At 39.5% G+C, this 23,858-nt stretch overlaps 1 protein-coding gene across 13 annotated transcripts in view; it reads right to left on the bottom strand.

Moving 5' to 3' along the window:
• The window catches only part of Pbdc1 (polysaccharide biosynthesis domain containing 1), a 217,252-nt gene extending 193,683 nt beyond the window's left edge, over positions 1–23,569 (bottom strand). For 12 of the 13 annotated variants that reach the window (XR_015646370.1, XR_015646368.1, XR_015646364.1 and 9 more), the window contains exons 1-5: positions 22,884–22,957; positions 22,709–22,774; positions 21,432–21,491; positions 20,744–20,884; positions 19,662–19,773 (exon numbers count right to left, since the gene is read on the bottom strand). Coding sequence is in view for 1 of the 13 variants with exons in the window: in NM_001108818.1 (NP_001102288.1) it covers positions 19,247–19,434; positions 19,662–19,773; positions 20,744–20,884; positions 21,432–21,491; positions 22,709–22,774; positions 22,884–22,913 (597 nt within the window). In the remaining 12 variants the exon portion in view is untranslated. Of the gene's footprint in view, positions 1–18,870; positions 19,435–19,661; positions 19,774–20,743; positions 20,885–21,431; positions 21,492–22,708; positions 22,775–22,883 lie in introns of those variants that run through there. The other variant, NM_001108818.1, reaches the window with a different exon arrangement.
• Between the last annotated feature and the right edge of the window lie 289 nt (positions 23,570–23,858).

Here is a 23,858-nt window from a genome sequence, read left to right as displayed (position 1 = left end):
CCTGTACAATCAAACTTTCCCTCAACTCATAGCCAAGTTAATAATATACTTTGAGATCATTTATAACTATGTACACATTCTGCTTATATACTACGTATTCAACCTGTTCAGAATTAACTGACCTCTAAGAACAACACTATAATCACTCTTACTATGCTTTCAACACCCTGGTGTACCATGTTCCCTATTTTTCCTTTGTGAGCTATTCATATCCCTGACTCAGAACAATGATTATGTGCACAGCATATCCTAAGACCATTCAATTGAAAACAAACCCTCACAAAACATCAAGAAAAATGCTGAAATCAACAGATTGGCATAGATTGATAATGCATATCTGGCTTTTTGTGCTATCAATAGGACCCCAAACTAATTTCCTCCCTTGCGAAACTCCAATTCATAGTTTCATATTCATGCGCTGTTCATAAACAGAGAGGACAGCCTTTGTCTAAGAGTCCAGATCAGTGGAGAGAGATCAGAACTCTCCTGAACAAATCCTGACCACTTGGTTAACCTATAACAAGGGTCAGTGTTTTGGCTTTTGCATTGTGCTAGAACCCTCTTTTATTTTTAAATTTTGAAACAATCTTGCTAAGTTAACAAGGCCAATCTAGAACTTACTTTGTGGCCCAGGTAGGCCTTTTGTGATCATCTTGTCTTAGTCTCCTGGGCAGCGGGAATTACTGCCTGTGCCAGCTCAAACTTGAAGAATGGAGACACGTGTGCATAAATAGGAGAAGAAACAGGTAAAGGCCATCTCTAGTAGCTGAAATAAAAGCTGGTGCAAAGATATATAAGGACTAATAGGAAAATACTCAATTAAAAGGAATCTTTTAGAAAGGAGAATGCAAGAAAGTGAGACGAATAGGAAGCAAGTAGTAAATTGGAATTTTACAACATAAAATCTAATAATTATATTAAATGCAATTATGCTACAGACTACAATAAGACAGAGCAATAGCATGAAATTACAAAAATAAAAATGTCACCTACAGGAATTATTATCTTAAATACAAGGTTATAGAAATCTTAAAGGGAGAGAAAAATGTATCATTCAAACACTAATAAAATTAAGCTTTTGTGGTAACAATAACATTAGGCAACATGAGCTTCTTTAAATAAACATGAGCGATACACAAAGACATATTATCATAAAATTGTCATTGTATTATGAAGAAAGCAATTCTAATTCTGTTTATATTAGCAGCATAATAGTACATTATATTAAGCAAAAGTTGACACAATGCAGGGTCGCAGAATAACAATTCTCTCAAATATATCCACGTCCTAGTTACCAGGACCTCCAGACATGTGATGTTCCATGGAAAATAAAGAAATTAATATGGTGGATACAAATAATATGATGGTTATAAGTAAATTAATATAGTGGATGAAGTTAAGGTTGCTAATCGCCTGGTCATAGAACAAAAAATATATCTCAAAGGACCCAAGATAATGTCAAAAATAGAAGAGGGAGGTAGAAGAGACAGCATGGCGTTGAAGAATCGTCTATAGTAGGCTGCTTCTGATTCTTTCTGTGAGTTGTTGCACTTTCAGTTTTCTGAGGACAGTTCATGGTGATTTCCTAAGTGGCTCGATCATGTTCCCACTAGCAGTATATAAGTGTTTCTCTTGTGTTCTCACCAACATTAATCATGTTAAACAAGAAAAGCTATATGAACATATGCGTATGTTTAGAAAAAAATGAAATCTACTGAGATTAAAAAAAAAAACTAATTATTGACTCAGAAAGGAATGGAGAAATGGTGAGTGACTAATCCTAATGAGAACAGGATTTACTTTGGATGTGATAAAATGAGATTTTGAATATTTCTAACACTGTACTGAACATTATATTAGATGTGCCAGCCAATGAAAGAAGGGAGAAATTACCTAAGACTAAAGGCTAGAAACAACTGATTTATTATTTGAGAATGAATGATTGGAGGATGCTATAAATCAACACAAGGCAAAGTTGGGCAGAGTACTAGAGCAGAAAGGCTACGCAGAGAGAACTCCAAGTACAGGGACCTACTCTGTGGCTGAGGGTGGCCTGAAATTCATGGCAATCCAACTGCATAAACCTCCCGAATGCTAGGATTCTAGGATACAGCAACACACGGGTTCTAGGTTTCAATCATCAACTTAGTACTGATTAGTACACCCATGTTGATTCTATTGGAAAAATAGAAAACAGAAAAACAAAATCCCTGAAACCAATATAGGTCCAGGAATGACCAACCATCCAGAGTAGGCAATTTTGTTGGAAACTGTGTTAAGAAATCTAGAGAGGTTTTTTTTTTCCCTCTCAGAAGCGGGAAAACATTTTTTTTCCCAAAATAATTGTTACTCTACCTTCATCTGAAGAAGCTTAAAAGTAAGCCCAAAGAGATCAAACTATTTTAAAATAAGTTAACTTAATATGAAAGCAAACCTCAACATTATTTAGAGGAATACCATTTTTCAAACACCATGTAAGTCCCTAGATGGAAATGAGTCCTTGCCCAAGTAGAAAGTAAATGTCAAAGTGGCATTGTCAACTGGCTGGGCTCTGAATGAGCACACACTGATCTCCTAAGTAAAGGTCGCGGGCCGACAGCAGAGTTTAGACACCGGCTCCATCTAAACACTCGGTGAACAATAACTTATGTTGACACAGAGGCACCTCCAAGGAAAGCAGGCTAGAAATATGACAACCTGAAGATAATGACAGAAACAATAACACAGAAAGTAAACAAAAAAACCAATTATAATAAAATTTGTGCAAAGGGAAGCCAGATCCTGCCAGAAAGACTACAAAAATGGCTTCTTGACCAAAACAGTGGTGCAGTGAAGAGCGATAAAACAGCAGTAATGCCCAGTTCTCGTCTTATAGTATTGAATGGCACAAGGTTTTGAATGTAAAAGTATGGCATCGTGGTGCTCGCCTTTAATTCCAGCACTCAGGAGGCAGAAGCAGGATTGGAGGCCAGCCTGGTCTACAGAGCAAGTTCCAGGACAGCAGGGCTGTTACGAAGAGAAACCCTGTCTCAAAAAACAAACGAAAGAAAAAGTACGGCAAATAAAGACAAGTCATAATCTCTTCAGCGGGCACTGTCTGAACCAAAGTAAAAGGTAAGGTGAATTCTAGCATTTAAATTATGTGCCCATGTGCAAATAAGTCTACCCAAACCTGATAAACATGTGGATTTTAATACAGCTGATTAATGCTAATTACATCAATAATTCACATTTTAACATCTAATTTTTATTTTATTATTTTTATTTTCTTGGTTGTATATCTGCTTTAGTCAAACCTCCTAGCACAAACTGCTTGGAAATTCAATGGCTGCCTGGGCTATATGTGTGCTCAAGGCAAGCCTTGGCAACTTAGTGAGACTCAGTCTCGCAGGAAGAAGAAGGTTGGGAATTAGCATAGTGGTTTGCTAGTGGTATTAGTAGAACTGGAGCCCAACAAGGGTTTGTTTGTTCTTTCCGAGCTTGAAAACAAGTTTTATCGGAGAAAAGATCTAACTGTTAAATCTGCAAATTCCTTTCACAGTAACAGTTCTTAGAAACCTACTAGCTTCACAGACACCCCAAACTCCACACCACAGAAAAAGCCTTTGCACTGCTTTGGGAGGCACTGCAACTAATTTCAAAGAGTCTCGGAAACAAGCTTCCCCGCCTCAGAAACCAGGAGGGGTTCAAACATCTTTAAATAAGTTATCTGCTTGGGCCCGGTTATTCTCAGAAAATACAGAGAGGTAACAAGTGTTAGCTGGCAGGCACGAGACTCAGCGACAGTTTTACAGAGTTTGTGGGATCTCAGAGTTGGCACTTCTTCATTTACTGCACTCACAAAATAAGGGCAGTAGCGCAAAGTGCAGGGGAATGCTGGGGGGCAGGGAATCTGCTACAGTCCCTCCCAGCCTCTTTTACCTTGATGAAAGTCCAACTTATGGTTCTTAGTCTTATTATTCCCCGCCAAAGAAAACTCCTATGAGTTTCTGTATTTGAAGAAAGTGATAAATTATGTTCAAAAAAGTTTATTTTATTATTATTTTATTTATTTACATCCCAAATGTTGCCTTCCATCCTGGTCCCCCATCCCAGAGTTCTCTTCTCTTTAGTCTCTGAGAGGGTGCCCTCCCCCAGGCATCCACCTTCTCTGGGGCATCAAATCTCTACAGGATTAGGCTCGTCCCTCCTACTAAGGCTAGACAAAGCAGGCCTCTGCTACACATGTGCAACAGGGGGGTGTGGGTGGGGCGTGTGGAGTGTGTGTCTTGGACCAGCTCATGTATGATCTTTGGTAGGTGGCTCAGTCTCTGGGAGCTCCCTGGGTCCAGGTTAGAAGATACTGGTGGGGAGGAGTAGAAGGCAGGAAATAATCAAACTCAGAGCTGAAATCAACCAAGTAGAAACAAAAAGGACCATAGAAAGAATCAACAGAACCAAAAGTTGGTTCTTTGAGAAAATCAACAAGATAGATAAACCCTTAGCCAGACTAACGAGAGGACACAGAGAGTGCGTCCAAATTAACAAAATCAGAAATGAAAAGGGAGACATAACAACAGATTCAGAGGAAATTCAAAAAATCATCAGATCTTACTACAAAAACCTATATTCAACAAAACTTGAAAATCTTCAGGAAATGGACAATTTCCTAGACAGATACCAGGTACCGAAGTTAAATCAGGAACAGATAAACCAGTTAAACAACCCCATAACTCCTAAGGAAATAGAAGCAGTCATTAAAGGTCTCCCAACCAAAAAGAGCCCAGGTCCAGACGGGTTTAGTGCAGAATTCTATCAAACCTTCATAGAAGACCTCATACCAATATTATCCAAACTATTCCACAAAATTGAAACAGATGGATCACTACCGAATACCTTCTATGAAGCCACAATTACTCTGATACCTAAACCACACAAAGACACAACAAAGAAAGAGAACTTCAGACCAATTTCCCTTATGAATATCGACGCAAAAATACTCAACAAAATTCTGGCAAACCGAATCCAAGAGCACATCAAAACAATCATCCACCATGATCAAGTAGGCTTCATCCCAGGCATGCAGGGATGGTTTAATATACGGAAAACCATCAACGTGATCCATTATATAAACAAACTGAAAGAACAAAACCACATGATCATTTCATTAGATGCTGAGAAAGCATTTGACAAAATTCAACACCCCTTCATGATAAAAGTCCTGGAAAGAATAGGAATTCAAGGCCCATACCTGAACATGGTAAAAGCCATATACAGCAAACCAGTTGCTAACATTAAACTAAATGGAGAGAAACTTGAAGCAATCCCACTAAAATCAGGGACTAGACAAGGCTGCCCACTCTCTCCCTACTTATTCAATATAGTTCTTGAAGTTCTAGCCAGAGCAATCAGACAACAAAAGGATGTCAAGGGGATACAGATCGGAAAAGAAGAGGTCAAAATATCACTATTTGCAGATGATATGATAGTATATTTAAGTGATCCCAAAAGTTCCACCAGAGAACTACTAAAGCTGATAAACAACTTCAGCAAAGTGGCTAGGTATAAAATTAACTCAAATAAATCAGTTGCCTCCCTCTATACAAAAGAGAAACAAGCCGAGAAAGAAATTAGGGAAACGACACCCTTCATAATAGACCCAAATAATATAAAGTACCTCGGTGTGACTTTAACAAAGCAAGTAAAAGATCTGTACAATAAGAACTTCAAGACACTGAAGAAGGAAATTGAAGAAGACCTCAGAAGATGGAAAGATCTCCCATGCTCATGGATTGGCAGGATTAATATAGTAAAAATGGCCATTTTACCAAAAGCAATCTACAGATTCAATGCAGTCCCCATCAAAATACCAATCCAATTCTTCAAAGAGTTAGACAGAACAATTTGCAAATTCATCTGGAATAACAAAAAAACCCAGGATAGCTAAAGCTATACTCAATAATGAAAGGACTTCAGGGGGAATCACTATCCCTGAACTCAAGCAGTATTACAGAGCAATAGTGATAAAAACTGCATGGTATTGGTACAGAGACAGACAGATAGACCAATGGAATAGAATTGAAGACCCAGAAATGAACCCACACACATATGGTCACTTGATTTTTGACAAAAGAGCCAAAACCATCCAATGGAAAAAAGATAGCATTTTCAGCAAATGGTGCTGGTTCAACTGGAGGTCAACATGTAGAAGAATGCAGATCGATCCATGCTTATCACCCTGTACAAAGCTTAAGTCCAAGTGGATCAAGGACCTCCACATCAAAGCAGACACACTCAAACTAATAGAAGAAAAACTAGGGAAGCATCTGGAACACATGGGCACTGGAAAAAATTTCCTGAACAAAACACCAATGGCTTACGCTCTAAGATCAAGAATTGACAAATGGGATCTCATAAAACTGCAAAGCTTCTGTAAGGCAAAGGACACTGTGGTTAGGACAAAACGGCAACCAACAGACTGGGAAAAGATCTTTACCAATCCTACAACAGATAGAGGCCTTATATCCAAAATATACAAAGAACTCAAGAAGTCAGACCACAGGGAAACAAATAACCCTATTAAAAAATGGGGCTCAGAGCTAAACAAAGAATTCACAGCTGAGGAATGCCGAATGGCTGAGAAACACCTAAAGAAATGTTCAACATCTTTAGTCATAAGGGAAATGCAAATCAAAACAACCCTGAGATTTCACCTCACGCCTGTGAGAATGGCTAAGATCATAAACTCAGGGGACAACAGATGCTGGCGAGGATGTGGAGAAAGAGGAACACTCCTCCATTGTTGGTGGGATTGCAAACTGGTACAACCATTCTGGAAATCAGTCTGGAGGATCCTCAGAAAATTGGACATTGAACTGCCTGAGGATCCAGCTATACCTCTCTTGGGCATATACCCAAAAGATGCCCCAACATATAAAAAAGACACATGCTCCACTATGTTCATTGCAGCCTTATTTATAATAGCCAGAAGCTGGAAAGAACCCAGATGCCCTTCAACAGAGGAATGGATACAGAAAATGTGGTACATCTACACAATGGAATATTACTCAGCTATCAAAAACAACGACTTTATGAAATTCGTAGGCAAATGGCTGGAACTGGAAAATATCATCCTGAGTGAGCTAACCCAAATACAGAAAGACATACATGGTATGCACTCACTGATAAGTGGCTATTAGCCCAAATGCTTGAATTACCCTAAATGCCTAGAACAAATGAAACTCAAGACAGATGATCAAAATGTGAATGGTTCACTCCTTCTTTAAAAGGGGAACAAGAATACCCTTGGCAGGGAAGAGAGAGGCAAAGATTAAAACAGAGACTGAAGGAACACCCATTCAGAATCTGCCCCACATGTGGCCCATGCATATACAGCCATCCAATTAGACAAGATGGATGAAGCAAAGAAGTGCAGACCGACAGGAGCCGGATGTAGATCGCTCCTGAGAGACACAGCCAGAATACAGCAAATACAGAGGCGAATACTAGCAGCAAACCACTGAACTGAGAATAGGACCCCCGTTGAAGGAATCAGAGAAAGAACTGGAAGAGCTTGAAGGGGCTCGAGACCCCATATGTACAACAATGCCAAGCAACCAGAGCTTCCAGGGACTAAGCCACTACCTAAAGACTATACATGGACTGACCGTGGACTCTGACCCCATAGGTAGCAATGAATAGCCTAGTAAGATCACCAGTGGAAGGGGAAGCCCTGGGTCCTGCTAAGACTGAACCCCCAGTGAACTAGACTGTTGGGGGGAGGGGGACAATGGGGGGAGGGTGGGGAGGGGAACACTGATAAGAAAGGGGAGGGGGGAGGGGGATGTTTGCCCGGAAACTGGGAAAGGGAATAACACTCGAAATGTATATAAGAAATACTCAAGTTAATAAAAAAAAAAAAAAAAAAAAAAGAAGATACTGGTGGTCTTCCTATGGGGTTGCCATCCCCTTTAATTCCTTCAATCTGTCCCCTAACTCTCCCACAGGGGCCCCCAACCTCGAAAATACTGTTTCTTAAAGGACATGACTACAATACCATGTCTTGGTCATTTTATCTTGACTCAGTCTTAGCCAAAAGGCCTCGGGTGATTGACCATCAAATCTTAAACATCTAGCAGAGACAAATACAATACTGATTGGCTAGCAACCTGGAAAAAATGTCAGCACTCTCAAAGATCTTTACTTTCATCTTACCAGTAAATTTAAATCCACTTATTTATCAAAGATTAACCCATGTCATGCTAAATAAAAGATATTTGGGCTAATTTATCCTTTTTAATTTACATGACTACTCACTATAAACCAATTTGGTACCGTGGAAATACAGTCACTTGTAAAGATAGTAGACATAGAATAGCTAAAACGCCCCAAAGATTTTATAGATTTCTTTTAAATTTATCATTTGCCAGTTGAGAGCTTTTTTCCCCCTAAAGGTCAGACTATTGAACTAATGACTTCCTATGTACCTCTAAGCAATCTTTAATGCTAAATCTTACTCTCAGTGGTATGTCAGTTACTAAAAACAAGGTAAAAAATTTGCATTTCAAAGACAAACTTATAAATATGATTGATAGGCTTAGTTATTTGTCTATTGCTATGACAAAATACCACGACTGAGGCCATTTACAAAAAAAAAAAAAAAAAAAAAAGGATGTGATTGGGCTTACAGTTTCAGAGGGTTAGAGTCCTTGAACATGAAGCAATGAATGGCATGGTGGCAGAAACAGCTGAGGGCTCACATCATGATTAGCAAGTAGGAGGCAGTGAGAGCTACTGGAAATGGCATTGGTCTACCTCACAGCCTGCTCCCAATGTCAAGCCTCTTCCAACAAAGCCAAACCTTCTGATCTTTTACAGACAGTTCCACCAACTAGGGACCAACGATTCAAACACATGAGCCTATATGGCCTATTCTCATTTAAACAGCCACTGAGAGGTTTATGTAAAAGCAAAAGGTCAAAAGGTGAAGCTAGTTGTGTATACTTAAGTCTATATTGTTCCTTATTTTAAGAACTAATAGGACTGGGCAGATGGCCCTGTCATCAAAAGTTCATACCTGTGGTGGTTTGAATGGCTCCATATGCTCATATATTTGAATACTTGGACCCAGTTAGTGAAATTATATCAGATTTCACCGCATAACAGAGGACTATAGAAGAGATTTCCCCACTTTGCTGTAACTTGCCTACCTCATAATTCCACCTATGTATACTGAAGAGTGTCATTTATAATCTGAGTTCTGTGACTATAAAAGTTCATGAAACTGTTACCACATTGGAACATAGTATTTGAAGTAACATAAATCTGTGTTTCTGGGTCATGGTCAATCATCTTTTGATCCAGAATGAACTCATATTCCCTTTGAGCTGAGGATTGTTTTTATAACCACTATACTATCATCTGACGACTTAACTTTCTCTTCAGATCCCATATTTACTTTATACATATTTAAGTGCTCCAATGATGAGATCATATACTTTTATGGTCGTTACATACTTTGTTGCTCTTTTTGAGCTACAATCTTTATTATTTAGTTTTCCCTGTTGCTATATATGGTGGTTAGAATAGGTATGGCCCACATGTGTTTCAATGCTTGGCCCATACTGAGTGGCTCTATTAGGAGGAGTGGCCTTGTTAGAGGAAGTGCGTCACTGTGGAGGCAGGCTTTGAGGTCTCATATATAGGCTCAAGCTACACCCAGTACAGAAGGTAGTCTCTCCTAGTTACCTTTGGATCAAGATGTAGAACTGCTTGTACACTGCCATGCTTCATGAATGATGATAAGTCTAATCCTTTGAACCTGTAAGGCAGCCCCACTTAAATATTTTCCTTTATAAGAGTTGCCTTGGTCTTCACAGCTGTGAAACCCTAACTAAGACACTATGTTAATATATCTTGAGAAAAGCAACTTAAGGTATTCTGGTAGGGTTTCGTTAACTTGGCATAAGCTACAGTTATCTTGAAAGAGGAATCTTAACTGAGAAAATGTTTCTGTCAGATGGTCGACAGGCAAGTCTGTACTGCATTTTCTTGATTAATGGGTGAGGTCGAAGTGCCCAATTCACTGGGGTACATGCCATCCCAGGGCTAGTGGTACTGGGTGGTATAAGAAAGCAGGGGTTGGGGATTTAGCTCAGTGGTAGAGTGGCCTGCCTAGCAAGCGCTAAGGCCCTGGGTTCGGTCCTCAGCTCTGAAAAAAAAAAAACTTATAAAAAAAAAAAGAAAGAAAGAAAGCAGGCTTGGGCAAGCCTTGAGGAGATCAAGCCAAAAAGCAGTGTTCCTCCACAGCCTCTGTCACAGTTTCTGCCTCTGGGTTTCTGCATGGAGTTCATGAACTGACTTCCCTCAGTGATAGACTACACTATAAGCCTAAATAACCCCCGTCCTCAGCAAGTTGCTTTGGGTCATGGTATTTCATCACAGCAATGGAAACCCTGAGAGAGAAAAGTTTTATTTTGGCTCAAGTTATCAATACTAACTGTCACAGGGTCACTCTGTAGCCCATAGTAGACTTGAATTTGCTGAGTGTAATTTGAATTTCCTAGTGTAATTGCCTCCCAAGTGCTGAGTTTACAAGTGTGGTCTACTGTGTTTAGCTACAATTTTTTTTAAATTTATTTATTTATTATGTATACATCATACAGCTTTCTGCCTGCATGTACACCTGCAAGCCAGAAGAGGACATCAGATCCCATTACAGATGGTTGTGAGCCACCATGTGGTTGCTGGGATTTGAACTCAGGACCTCTGGAAGAGCAATTGGTGCTCTTAACCACTGAGCCATCTCTCCAGCCCCTTAGCTACAATTTTTACAATCGTTGATGCTGAGTGGACCATTTTTAATAATTCCCTTTTTCCAGTTTTAGGTTTGGAACTTCTATTTTGCTCACCACAAACATAGCTGTCTCTTTTTCCTTTGTTTTATTCTGGATGGAATATATTTTCCCATTCCTTTGCTTTCAGTATGTGTCCCCTTGAAAGTAAGGTGAGTTTCTTTTACACTACTTATACTTGTGTCTTCTTAAAAATATTCACTAAGGAGCAGGTGGGATGGCTCAGTTGTTAAAGGCGCTTGCTGCCAAGCTGAGGGACCTGAGTTCAATCACTGAGACCCACAAGGTTGAAGGAGAGAAGCGACTCCTGCAAATTGTTCTTTGACTTCTACCTATATTCCCTGACATGCCTTCTCCCCATAGTAAATAAATAAAAAAATTTAATTTAAAAATTAAACTAATGTTACTGGAGAAAACTGGAGGAGGGGGTCCCACAGTTCCCGTATATTATCACAGAAACTGAGGATCCCCTTTGAGATTCTTGGTCTCATAAAGGGAGGAATTTGAAAATGGACTCAGAAGGCCAAGCAGTCAGGGACAATTTTATTAAGCCTTAAGAGAAAAACAAGAAGGGCAGGCAGATATCTGGAGGAGGGAGGCTAGAAAGAAGAAATGCCATGTTTTTAAAGTTAGGACCCCAAAGGTCAGCAAGTTCAGCAATGGAGAACAAGCATCCGAGAGCCTCATGGGAGCTTCCGAAAGAGTGAAAACTCCCAGAGTACCCAGGAAAGCATGCCTGAACACTGGCCAGGAAAGAAATAAGAAAAAGAAAATTTACACTTTTCTGAGGATACAGCCATATTTGTTTCTGCCTTCCCTAGATCAAAGATCCAACTTATAAGAGGAACCATGTTTAGGCAGATTGTGCTGTGGGACTCTTTGAGTGGTGCTGAGTGATGGATCATGATTCTAGTTTTTCAGGTTCTTGTGAAATCTACCCGGTGCCAGAACCCAGGGCTTCGAAGGGATAGGCTGCCTTGCTAGTGTTATACTTTAGGGGTGGATGGAGCTAGAGCTAAAAAGGACAAATTTTAAGAAAATTAGCCATTTCAAATAAGTCCTGCTACACATAAATCACCCTATTCAAGCTGAGCAAAATCTAATTTCCATTAGCTCTAACTGCTTACAGTGTGGGCAGCAGCCTGAGTTCCCCTTAAGGACCTTAAGTCAAACCAAAGTGAGTTTGTGGCTTTGTTGCAGAACAGAATCTCAGAAGTGGTCTGTACAAAACAAATTGGAATGTAATAAAGATATTTTATTAGTAATGTAAGTTTAATCATGAGAGTTAAGGGAGAAAGGAGGTCAGGAATAGTGGCATGCAGCTTTAATCCCATGGGAAACTGAGAAAGGCAGGTCTGAGTTTATATGACCAGCCTGGTTTATACAGTGAATTCCAAAGCAAGCTACTGCTACAAACTGAGACTCTCTATGGTGGTTGTAGTATGGGGGTGGGACAGTTCTCAGAAAGCATGACACACCCCAGAATATGCCTATGAACTTGCTTCTCTTTTAAAAAGCTACAGGACTTTTTTTTTTTTTAAATAGTCATATACGCCCATTTTGATAGGTTTTGAAACCTATCATCCTTGAAAGGTTGCTAAGGAATGTAAATGAAATAAAATCAGTGGGTGGTTCCTGCAGTCAGGATCTCAGTTGCTAAGGTAAAAGTCTAGATCACAGGGATACAAGAACGTAAGGTATCGTTACAGTACATGAAGCTAACAGTTTCATTTAAGCTGATCAGAAAATATCTGGGAAAGGAATGAGACCCTAACCCGAGATCATATCCAGCCAGACCTTAAGCCTGGATCAATGCTATTTTAACATAAAATACTCTTATAGAAAAGATTAGTAGTACAGAGAAGGCTCAGTCAGAAAAGTGTCTACAGTGCAAGCATGGGAACCTGCATTTATAACCCCAGCACTCGCATAAGAGCAGCATACAGTAATGTGTATCTGTAAGCGCAGCACTGAAGTGTGGGGCACACAGATACAGATATGAGTAGATCCCTGAGGCTGACCAAACCAAGGACCTTTAGGTTCAATGGTAGACTGTCTCTAAAAATATTACAGAGAGCAGCCAAGGAAGATATCTAATGTCAACCTCAGGCCTCCACAGACACATGACACATGTGAATGCACACACATGACATATTTAGTTGTTTCTGATACAGGGTGCATGTAGCCCGGGCAGTCCAAAACCTGACTCTGGAGACCAGACTGGCCTCAACTTCTGTCTCTCAAGTACTGGCTTAAAGGCGTGCACCATGACAGCCAACCTTATTATTATATTTTATTACTTATTTTCTACTCGTGTTTTAGACTTACTGCGGCATGATTGACAAAACTGTAAAAAAAATATACACTGTGATAATTAGCTATATCTGTACTCTATGAAATGATTACCAAAGTCAAATCAATTAACACATTTGTCATATCTTTTCAATACTTTAAAAAACATTTAAGATCTTTTTGTTCAGCAGATTTCAAGCATACTATATTATATTATTAATTTTAGTCACTATGCTATACATTAAACATTTAGAACTAATTCATTTTATAACTGAATATTTGTGATTTTTCCAAAAGCATCTCCCCGTTTCCCCTACGCTTAAATTTTGGCAACTACTATGTTCCAACTGATTTCTTAGTTTGATTCTTTTTAGATAACACATATAAAGTGATTCCATATAACAACTTGTTCTCTATCTGGCTGATTTCACTCAGCTTGTTACAGTCTCATTTTTTCTATGTTGTAGCATACAGTAGGAAATACACCTTTTCTTTTCCTTTATGCACTTATACATAGGTACACAGGTAGGTCAGTTCTCCATCACGGCTGCTGTAAGCCATTCTGAAATAAACAGGGTAATGTAATGATTTCTTTACAATGTGACTTCAAGTTGGAAAGATGGCTCAGCAGGTAACAATGCTTGCAGTTCTTTTAGTGGAACCAAGTTCAGTTCCCAGCATCAACATCAGACAGGTCACAACTCCCTCTAACTCCAACTTCAGAAGTTCTGACACCTTCTTCTGACCTTCACACTCACTGAAGCAACTGCATAGGTGCCCCCCATATATAAACAATAAAATCCAACTTTAAAAAAATAGATTAATAAGGCCAGGTGTGGTGGCACGTGCATATCTTTAATCCCAGCATCTAGAAGGCAGAGGCAAAGGCAGCCAGATCTCTTAGCAATGAGGCCAGCCTAGTAGTTCTAAGCCAGCCACGTCTACACAGTGTGATCCTGTCTTAAACAAATGAATGTGAATTTAAAAAAAGGAAGACACTTAGCGACATAATTTCCCAAATAAATAAATAAATAGAAATAAAGGAAAGAGCTTGTTTCATTAGCTTTGCATATGCATATAGAAATGGCACCGCTGAACCCTATGATTTTATTTATAAGATTTTGAGTAACCTCCATATTGTTTTTCACAATTGCTGTTAACAATTTACTAAACCAGCATAATCCCTAACAACAATCTAAACATTTGTCCTTACACCCACATACAAGTGGAGTTCTCACCCTGCAGCAAGGAAACTTCTTTGCAATAGGTATGTCAGATACATGATTTGCAAATGTTTTCTTCCATTCTGGAGGCTGCATTTCAATATTCTTGTTTCCTTTGTTTTGAAGGTTTTGGCTTGAAGTCTCACTTGTTTGTTTTTGTATTTGTTGCTTAAGCATTTACAGTCATGTTCAACAAACTGTCACCAAGATCCACAACAACCAGTTTTTCCCCTATATTTTCTTTGTGGAGTTTTGTGATTTCAAGATTTATATTTAGTCTTTGAGCTATTTTTAATTTTTCTAAGTGATATGTCAGAAATCCTGTGTCCTCCCTTCCTCTTTTCTTTTCTCCCCTCCTTCCTCCCCCCTCTGTGAATACCCAGGTTCCCAATACCATAATTCACCGAAGAATCATTTTTATAGCTATATGTATGTGCTTGACACTTGTCAAAGATTAGCTGACTGTGAAGGTATAAGGTATTTCTAGGTATGATGCTCCATTGTCTTTGATTCTGTTTTAATCCAAGTACTGAAATCAAAAGCCTTGTTTAAAAATAGAAATTAAAAGGATGTCAATATCATACAAGCTGACTTTCATTCTGACAATTCCGTGCATGTCTATCAATCATACTTTGTTCATATTCATCCTCTCATTTTCTTCCCTTGCCCTCATCCCTTTTCCCAATGATCTTTCAAAAAAAAAAAAAAAGTCAATTCTGCACATCAGAGAAAGCATGGAATAGTTTGTCTGACTTATTTCACACAATGATCTCCAGGTCCTTCTGCATGATTTAATTCTTTACATCTCGGTAAAACTTCACTGTGTACATGCTAGTTTATTTATTCAGCCCATCGATGGGGACCTAGTCTGCTCTCCCACCTCGGCTATTGTCAGTGAGCTGCAGTAAAGACGGACGAGCAAGTATCTCGCCCACAGGCTGCTGACTAAGACTCCTTTGGGTACACACTCGAGAGCGGGACAGCAGGATCGCATGCTATTTCTATTTCCACATATTGAGGGTCCTCTCCACTACTTTCCATGTTGACTAGACTAATTTATATTCTCACTACAAAGAGTAAGTAAAAGTAAGATAAAACATCCCTTTTAGGATTATCCTGACTCTGAGGGAGACGGTAAATACTTCCATGGAGAGTAGTGACTCAATAAATGTGTGCCTTTCTAGTTACTAAAGATTAGTAAAATTATTTCCATTTTATACGAATATCAAAATCAGGCTCAGCATGGTGGTGGATGCTTTTAATTCTGGCAGTCGGGAGAGGTAGGCCGATCTCTGAGTTCAATACCACCCTAGTCTACAGAGTGAGTACCAGGACAGCCAGGGCTACACAAATACTGTCTCAAAAAAGCCACAGCAAGATCCGAATAATCTGATCCTCATATATTTTTCTTTTCATTATTAAAAAAATAAGACAGAGCAATGGCACTTGCATAATATTCTTGCTGCCTAGGTAAAAATATTCCTTAAGTAAAATCTGAGAAAAGAAAGTCGCTTAATAGTTTGAAAAAGAACTTTATTTTCCACGGGCAAGAAGAATCAAGTCCTCTGTAACACAAAAATATAAAGGGAAAAACCAGATGTGGGAATATGAGATGTGATCCTAGTACTTGGGAGAGATGTAAGGATCATAGATTGAAGGCCAGCAAGGGCTACACAGTGAATTCTACCCCAGTGTGAGCTATGTGTTAACACGCTAAAGACCCTGACTCAAGACTCAATTTCTGAGCCAGGCATGGTGACACATACTTGTAATCCTAGCACTTGGAAACCTGAGGCAGGAGGCTCACCACTTTTTAAGACTCCCCTTGCCTCCTGTTTCCAGTAACATGCTCCTCCATTTCTTTCTGAGCTCTTCCTAGCAGCACCCTAAAAGTCCACTTTCCTGGCCTAGGCCTAGTGGTGAATGTACTCAGAAGGCAGAGGCAGGAGGATCTATGTGAGTTTGAGGCCAGTCTGGTCTATATAGAAGTTCCAGGGCTATATATAGATATCCTATCTTAAAGGAAAGGGAAACACACACATGCACACACAGACGCAAAGCCTAAACAATAAAAACTTTGTATTCCTAGTGACAGTCTCTTCAAAACAGTTTAGGATTCTTTTCTATCATAGTCTTCAAATTTCTCCAGCTTCTACCCACTGTCAGATTCCACACCCAAGTCCCATCTTTTAGGTCTTGGTGAAGTCTAGCACCTCCCTTCTACTACCCAAACCTGCAGCTCTGAAATACTCTGTAACCAATAACCGTGTCTTGGGGCTTGAGACAATATCCATTTATTGTCTAGGAGTTAGGAGTACAGGGATAGCTTAACTAGATAGTCTACTCTGGGGTTCCCAGGGCCCACACCATACTAGCAATCCCACCTTCCCCCTCACTAGCAGGCAGAATTAAGTTCCTTAGAACTAAATGGAATCCCCATTTTCTTGAGGGCCATCAGCCAGAGAAAAAAATTTCACATTTAGTCTTCTCAAAACATGGCTGTTTGTTTCTACAACAGGACACCTGCTGCTCTTGCTTGACCCTTTTAAGGACTAACCTATTCGGAAGAACCTACCCAAGCTAATGTTCCCTTTGATTAATTTAAAACCAAATCATCCCAACTTAGGAATAAAGTTTCTTCATATTCACAGGCTTTGTCGACACTGAGCAGCAGGGAATTCCACAGGGCTGTGCATGGCAAGGGAAGAACACTGACACCATCTTATGACTCATTTAAAGCACCACAGAACCATTCTGCTTACTGTTCCCCTCTAAACTGCCTCCTGACCCTTAAGAGTCTACCTGTATGCTCTGAAGTCACTCCTTTTCATTTTATATTACTTGCCTCAAGACACTCTGATTTTCATGTTTCTTATCCTCTGTAAATCTAAACAGTCATTTAAGCTAGTTGTCCAGTCAGTGAAAAACCTGGAAAGAGCTACTTTTTCCTTTAATTGAAAACATTTTTTTTTTCACATAATATATCCTCACTATGGTTTCCCTTCTCTCTATTCCTCCCCACCTCCCTTCTCATGTGAATCCACTCCCTTTCTCTCTGTAGAAAAAAAAAAAAACAGGCTTCTAAGTAATAATAATAAAAATAAAGTAAGATAAAAATAAAAACAAACCCATTGGGATTGGACAAAACGGAGAAGAAAAAGAGCTCAAGATAAAGCAAAAGAAATAAGAAACCCACTTCTTTTCACACTAAAAAATCCCTTAAAATCCTAACCTGAAAACCGTAATATATCCACAGAGGACCTGGTGTAGACTTGTGTGGGCTGCCACAGGCTCTGTGATGAAACTGTAATTATATATGGTCAATACTTTTTCTTCCTCAACCTCTTAGTGTACATGGACATACAACTAGAGAAAATTACACAGTATAGATTTTTCTTAACAGCCTGGCTGGTATGAAATATATGGAGCTCTCCTCTTTCAAAACTATACATTTTTATAAAAGGAAATTTTTAATAAATGTTTGAAATACTCTTTAAGAATCTCCCAGTAATAAAAGCATTCAAAGTGATATTTTCCTAGTATTCAAGGCATTTATCCTCAAATAGAATTGTTTGTTTATAAGGCAGGGTTTCTCTGTGTAGCCCTGGATGTTCTGGAACTCACTCTGTAAACCAGGCTGGCCTCAAACTCAGGTACTTATCTGCCTCTGCCTCTGAGGTCTCCACCTGGCAATAAATCCTTTTTTACACAAGAATGTTATGGTTTGACTTGAAAAAGTACTGTCTGTATGTACTGTAAGTGTTGTAGTTTCCTTTAATTTTCAATGATCAAACTCTGTTTGTCTGTGTACCTGAGTAGATAACTGAGGTTTTCACTCTGAACAGCTTCACTTGAGAAACACTTCCTCACATTATCAAATCAACAAATGTTTGTGTCAAACGAAAATATATGCTCTTGCCCATAACATTATATATGGGTATATTAGCGTTTATTATTACTGGCTTAAGTTTCAGATTAACAACCTACCTATAAGAGGATGAACAAGGCAGGATTCTGAGTATGAAGCTAGTATTACCTACATATTGAGAACTGGGCCAGAATGGTCTATAAGGTGAGACTGTCACACAAAAGCCTACCAACCAACCAACCGACCAACCAATAAGCAAATGACACAAATTCTCAAAAGGATATAAAGGCTCTCGCTCTTCTCTAATGAAATGGGCTATATTCTCTAACCTGACAGTTCAGACTGCTGTTCCCTCAAGTATGCATATCTTTCCAATACAGTAAAAGAAATCAGAGAGCTATAGTCACCACAAAGGAAAAAGCCATTTTTTCCCAAACAATTCATTTTTTTGAGACAGTCTCACTCTGTAGCTCAGACCCGACTCAAAGTCACAGAATTCTCTTATCTCCGCCTCCCAGGTGTTGGAATTACAGGTATGAGCCACTAGGTCTGGCTACAAGTCAATTCTTATATAAGAACTTCTAATCCCAATACCAGGTACAAGCTAACAGGTTAAGAGAACTTTACTACTGAGAACAGTGAAGAATTAATAAACAGATAGTTTTATATGAGATAGTGATGAGACTATATACCTGATTTTTTGAAGTGTCAAATAAATGTAAATACTTTCTAAAGTCAGTCATAAGTAAAATAAACCAAAAGGAATTTATTTACAAAATGTCTTATTTCAACAACAGTTACAGCCAAGAAACAAGGTATCAAGCAATAATGAACGAAGAGACTCCACTAATCGTGTTTAAGCTATTATGCCCAGAGTAGCTTCTCTTGCTAGCTAGAAAGATGTCCCTCTGAGTCCTCCACTTGCACAAGGGCATCATTTAACCAATGGGGGCTGTGTGAGCAGCACAGACATGTGTGGGTTCAGCTGAGTCACAGGTTTCTTGACTTTTTCTCCTCCCTTGTTTAGTTTTTTACTTTTCTCCTTCTCTGTTGACTCCTTCCTCTTTTTCTCCTCCACTATCAGCTCCTTTCTCAGCTTCCTCTTCTTTATTGTCAGCTCCTTCCTTTCCTTCTTTGTCCTGAACACTGACGGAAACTGCTTTGTTATAGCCTTCCCGGTTCCGAGCAATTTCAATGGCAAAAAATTGAATCCTGGGTGCTGAAAGGTAAATAGAATTGATTGTCCTGGCTTGGATAATTATGTGTACTGACTAAAACCAAATTCTAACTAGCATAAAAGCCATTCAAATATATGTTATAGTAAGGAACAGGACTTTGAAAGATATAAAAAATAAGATGACCTCCAAGCTAACTATCCTTGTTAGTGAACCCAGACTCCTTATTTAGATCCTCTTACAGAAACAATGCCCAAGGCAAGAAACTCACCAAAGATAGTGTTCTCTTCAGTGTAGCCCTGAGAACAATCCAGTCGCAGCAAAGTACCATAGTTGTAATCTTCTACGATCCCTTCGAATTTTAAACAGAATGGTCTCCACTTCTACAAAGGCAAAAAGCAACATCTTAACTGATAAAGCCAAGAGTCTAATGTACTTGAGCCAGGAAAGTGGTTTGAGCTTCCCAGCGATGATAAAAGCCAGGGTCAAAGAGACACAGTCAATGAAGTGACTGTCAGCTTTCTAGTGAAAATTGTACCCTATTTCTGTGCTCTATGTTATATTTTAGACTGCTGCTCCCCCCTACACACAATATTTTGATCAGGAAAACAAAAAAACCCAACAACAACAACAAAACAAAATAAAGAAACCAACCACCTTAATCTTTTTACTATGGAATTAAAATGTAATTTGTAAAATGGATCTATGTTTTGCTCTGAGTTATTTATCAGCCACCTCAAGTCAAAGTGGGTACTCATCCTCACCAATGTGACGAGACAAAGAAGGCAGGGATATACCTTAATGTTATATATGTCCACCGAGTAGGGGAAAATTCTCAAAAGATCAATGACAGCCTGCTAGGACTTCAAACTTTAAATTCTTCGTTAGCCAAGACCCCATTTGAAGGAAAATCTTTTTCCTATTATAATCTCAGTGCTCTGTGTCAGCATGAGATGATCATGTAAGTTAGAAACACCATTGCTATGCCATCCAGGACCTATGATCAATGGAACAAAAACTCTGAGAGTCAAAATGCTGCACTATATTCCCTGTACCCTATTAACTATTTCACCATCCAATCCTTCCAGTTAAATTTCCTGCTAAAATAAACTCATCCCTCTCCCCTTAAAGGAGTATCTAAGGGGGAGCTGAAGTGCCCAAGGAGAGGAAAAAAGTCTTTAATCACACCAAAAGCACAGAAGACAGAAATTAATTAATTCCATAGCTGACTTAATTATTACAAAATCCAGGTTCCTTATTGTTTAAGTCCCTTGGACAAATGTGAAGCGTATATACAAACATATAATCAAAGTTATTGGCCAGATGTTAGATAATGCTTAAGAGGATACTTACCTCTTTAGCTGATTCTGATTTGAGTTCTTCTGGGTCCAATACATCTATCCTGAGTGTCTCAAAATTTTCCCGGAACTCAGAGTAGATTTGGTCATCCACCTTGGTGAGTTTCAGAAACTGTGGGTCAACTGATGAAATCAGCTGCCAGACGACAAAACAGACATAAAGATACTTGTCACTAGTTTAGACTTCTACCCCGCCAGTGCCACACCATCAGAAAACTTTATGGTTCTCAGGACGGAAGATTACTTTAGACAGTATTAACAGCCCAGGTCTTGCATGAAACCATTAAGATGGTCTTAAGAGCCACAACAACAGTCCCCTCTCTTTTTGTTTTTCCCTTTTCTTTCTTTCTTTTTTTCCTTTTACTATTTTGGCAATTGAATGAACCCTTCAGTCCTAGTATTGCCTGACTCCAGTTCCGTGATCGTTCATTCATTCAACAGACATTTTAAGTGTCTGATACTCTTGGGTCAGGCATCTTCCCTCCAGGTAGCAAAAACAGGGGGGCAGGCAAGCAGAACTTCTCATTATCAAATTCGCTTTACCCTTGTTCCCTGGAAATAAGATTTTTCAGTAGTTAAAACAACAAGTAAAACTTAACAATTTAAGTTGCCGAGAACCGAGATCAGCATAGCATCATACACCAAAATTACATGTTGACTTCTGCTTAATGATGACAACTCACTTTATAATAGACTTCAGCATGCTGCATTGCTCGAATGGCCCAAGCCATTTCAATATCAGGCTGTAAAAGAGGAAGAAATCTCTCAGTACTGTAATGGATAATAAATTAAAGACATCTTGCTAAATCTCAAGAAGTCTACAGAAAATGTTGCTGTCAGGGATAAAAAATGAAATAGTGGATTTTGCAATATAAACCTTTTGTCCCTACAGTGACCAAAAGAAGCTGTCAATACAGATTAACAAAAATAATGAACCACTGGACATCTTTTTCCATCACCTAATGAAAACTATTACACTAAATATGACAAAAATACAATTTATTATATGCATAATGATATATAAATACATTGCATTACAGAAAATTAACAACATAACTACATTAATATACCCACTCACACACCTCTGAGTTGTTGGGAGGACAAAAATGCATGTGAAACTATTTTTCACTTTCACTGGTGTAGCATGTTATAGTCATCATTTGTCTTTATCAGATAACCAACTTTCCATTCTGTAAAACTCCAGAACAAACGATGGGGCTGAATATGTCTGAACAAGTACGCACTGGCTGTTTCACAGGACTCTTTTTCAACCTCCCCCCCTCCCCGTTGTCCCCTTCATGAAGCCAGAAAAATCCATCTCCATATGCACCTCCCACCAAGAAATTTTCCTACCTTTGAATCCTTATTTCCTGTCCACTTACACACACGTTGAGGACCCAGTTCAAGTTACACTTCCCACATGAAATCTACTACCTCCATCCTTAAAAATCTTTCCTGCTAACCCTTTCCACCCTATTGCTTGAGCCACTCATCTAGTACACATTGCATTCTGATTGCTACTCCTGACAATTGCTCTGATTGCTCTTTTTTTTATCTCTCGACAGATAGCTTGTACAAAGGTCCATATGAAGCACGCTACAAACCGGTGCCACTTTACTGCATATTCATTCATTTTAAAGGCTCTTTTAAAACTACCGTGTTTTGGCTCCTCTTCCCCCAGAGATTATGATTTGATCTGATATGGGCTGTAATCTGGATATGGGGGGGGGGGTGTTCAGAGGCTTCCCGGGTGGTTCTAAAGCATAGAAAGTTAGGGACTCACTTTCACAGATTCTAGAGTAATACATTTGTCACCTAAGATTACACTGACGTGAAGGTACAATTTTTGGCTGATGTGGGGAAGTTGAAGATTTCAAACAGCAAAGGAGCTTATATTTAAAGCCAGGGCTTTCTGACATCCTGGGTGGCTGGGTGGGCGGGAAGTGTGAGTCATACTCACGTCGTTGCCATATGACTCGGGAGGGTAAGAAAGAGCATGGGCGATGGACAACGCTTCCCCAGAAACCTGAGAAGAAAAAAAAAGCGGCGCTGAGTGAACGATCCCCTGACTCCTCGGGTAGCTTACCACCCAATCTCCACTTGGGTATTTAACTAACCCCAGAGCACTATCTTACCGGCTCTTCGCTTTCGCTGGCAGCATCCATGTTGCCGCTAGGTAAGTGCGGCTTCCCCTTCCCGGAAGTGACCTGTTGCGCGCGCTGCTTCAACAGTTAATTGAAAGCAATAGGGCGGAAACGGAGACCAGCTTTCCCGTCTGCGCCTGCGTGTGCCCTCCCTTTGCAGAGGAAGCTGTGGCTCCGCCTTATCCGGGCCACGCAGGCGCCAGACAAGGTGGCGTGTTGTTACTTAGCAACGCTATTCCTCTAGCCAAGGTGTTAGACTATTCAATAAATCAATGGGGAAAATAAGTTGTATGAAAAAAATTAAACATTTTTTAAAAAATGATGCTGTTTTTAAGTCCCCTGTGTGCCGTGTTCCCATTTCACGCGAGCGCATCCACACGCACGCCCGCACGCCAGGCTAGGTACTGGAAGCAGGATGGGGGAAATCAGAGATGAAGAAGGATTTGCTACCTCTTTTGGAAGAACTAGCTGAGTGAGGTAACAACGAGGTGAGCATCATCATACACTGGGAGCAGACCTGAGCTGAGTCATGATGGGCGCTTAAGCTAGCAGGTCAGAAAGACTGGAGGCAGAGGGAGCATGGATGGTAAAGGTATTAGTGAAAAAGCATTAAAATACCTTGCAAAGAACAGTCTAGCTGGAAGATAGTCCAATCAGGAGCTTTGTACGATGAATTTCAAAGAGATGAGAATTTAAAAAAGCAAGTCAAGGCATTTTTTTTGTTTGTTTGTGTTTGTTTTTGGTTTGGATTGGTATTTGAGACTTCTCCACTCTCATTTCCAAAGTGGCTGCGTTTGGAATCTCACCAAAAGTCAGAGAATTCCCATTCCCACATCCTCACCAGAATTTCTTACCAATCGTTTTCTTGATCTTAACTGATGTGTTTGCAAAAAGATAAAGAGGGGTAGAGTGCGGATATGTTCTATGGAGGTGTAGTCAGGATGGGTGAGGGGGGTGCCTTTGCGG

Source organism: Rattus norvegicus, chromosome X (assembly GCF_021556685.1).
Source record: "Rattus norvegicus strain SHRSP/BbbUtx chromosome X, alternate assembly SHRSP_T2T, whole genome shotgun sequence".
In the NCBI taxonomy this organism is placed as follows: domain Eukaryota; kingdom Metazoa; phylum Chordata; class Mammalia; order Rodentia; family Muridae; genus Rattus; species Rattus norvegicus.
This window is presented reverse-complemented; position numbering and strand designations above follow the sequence as displayed.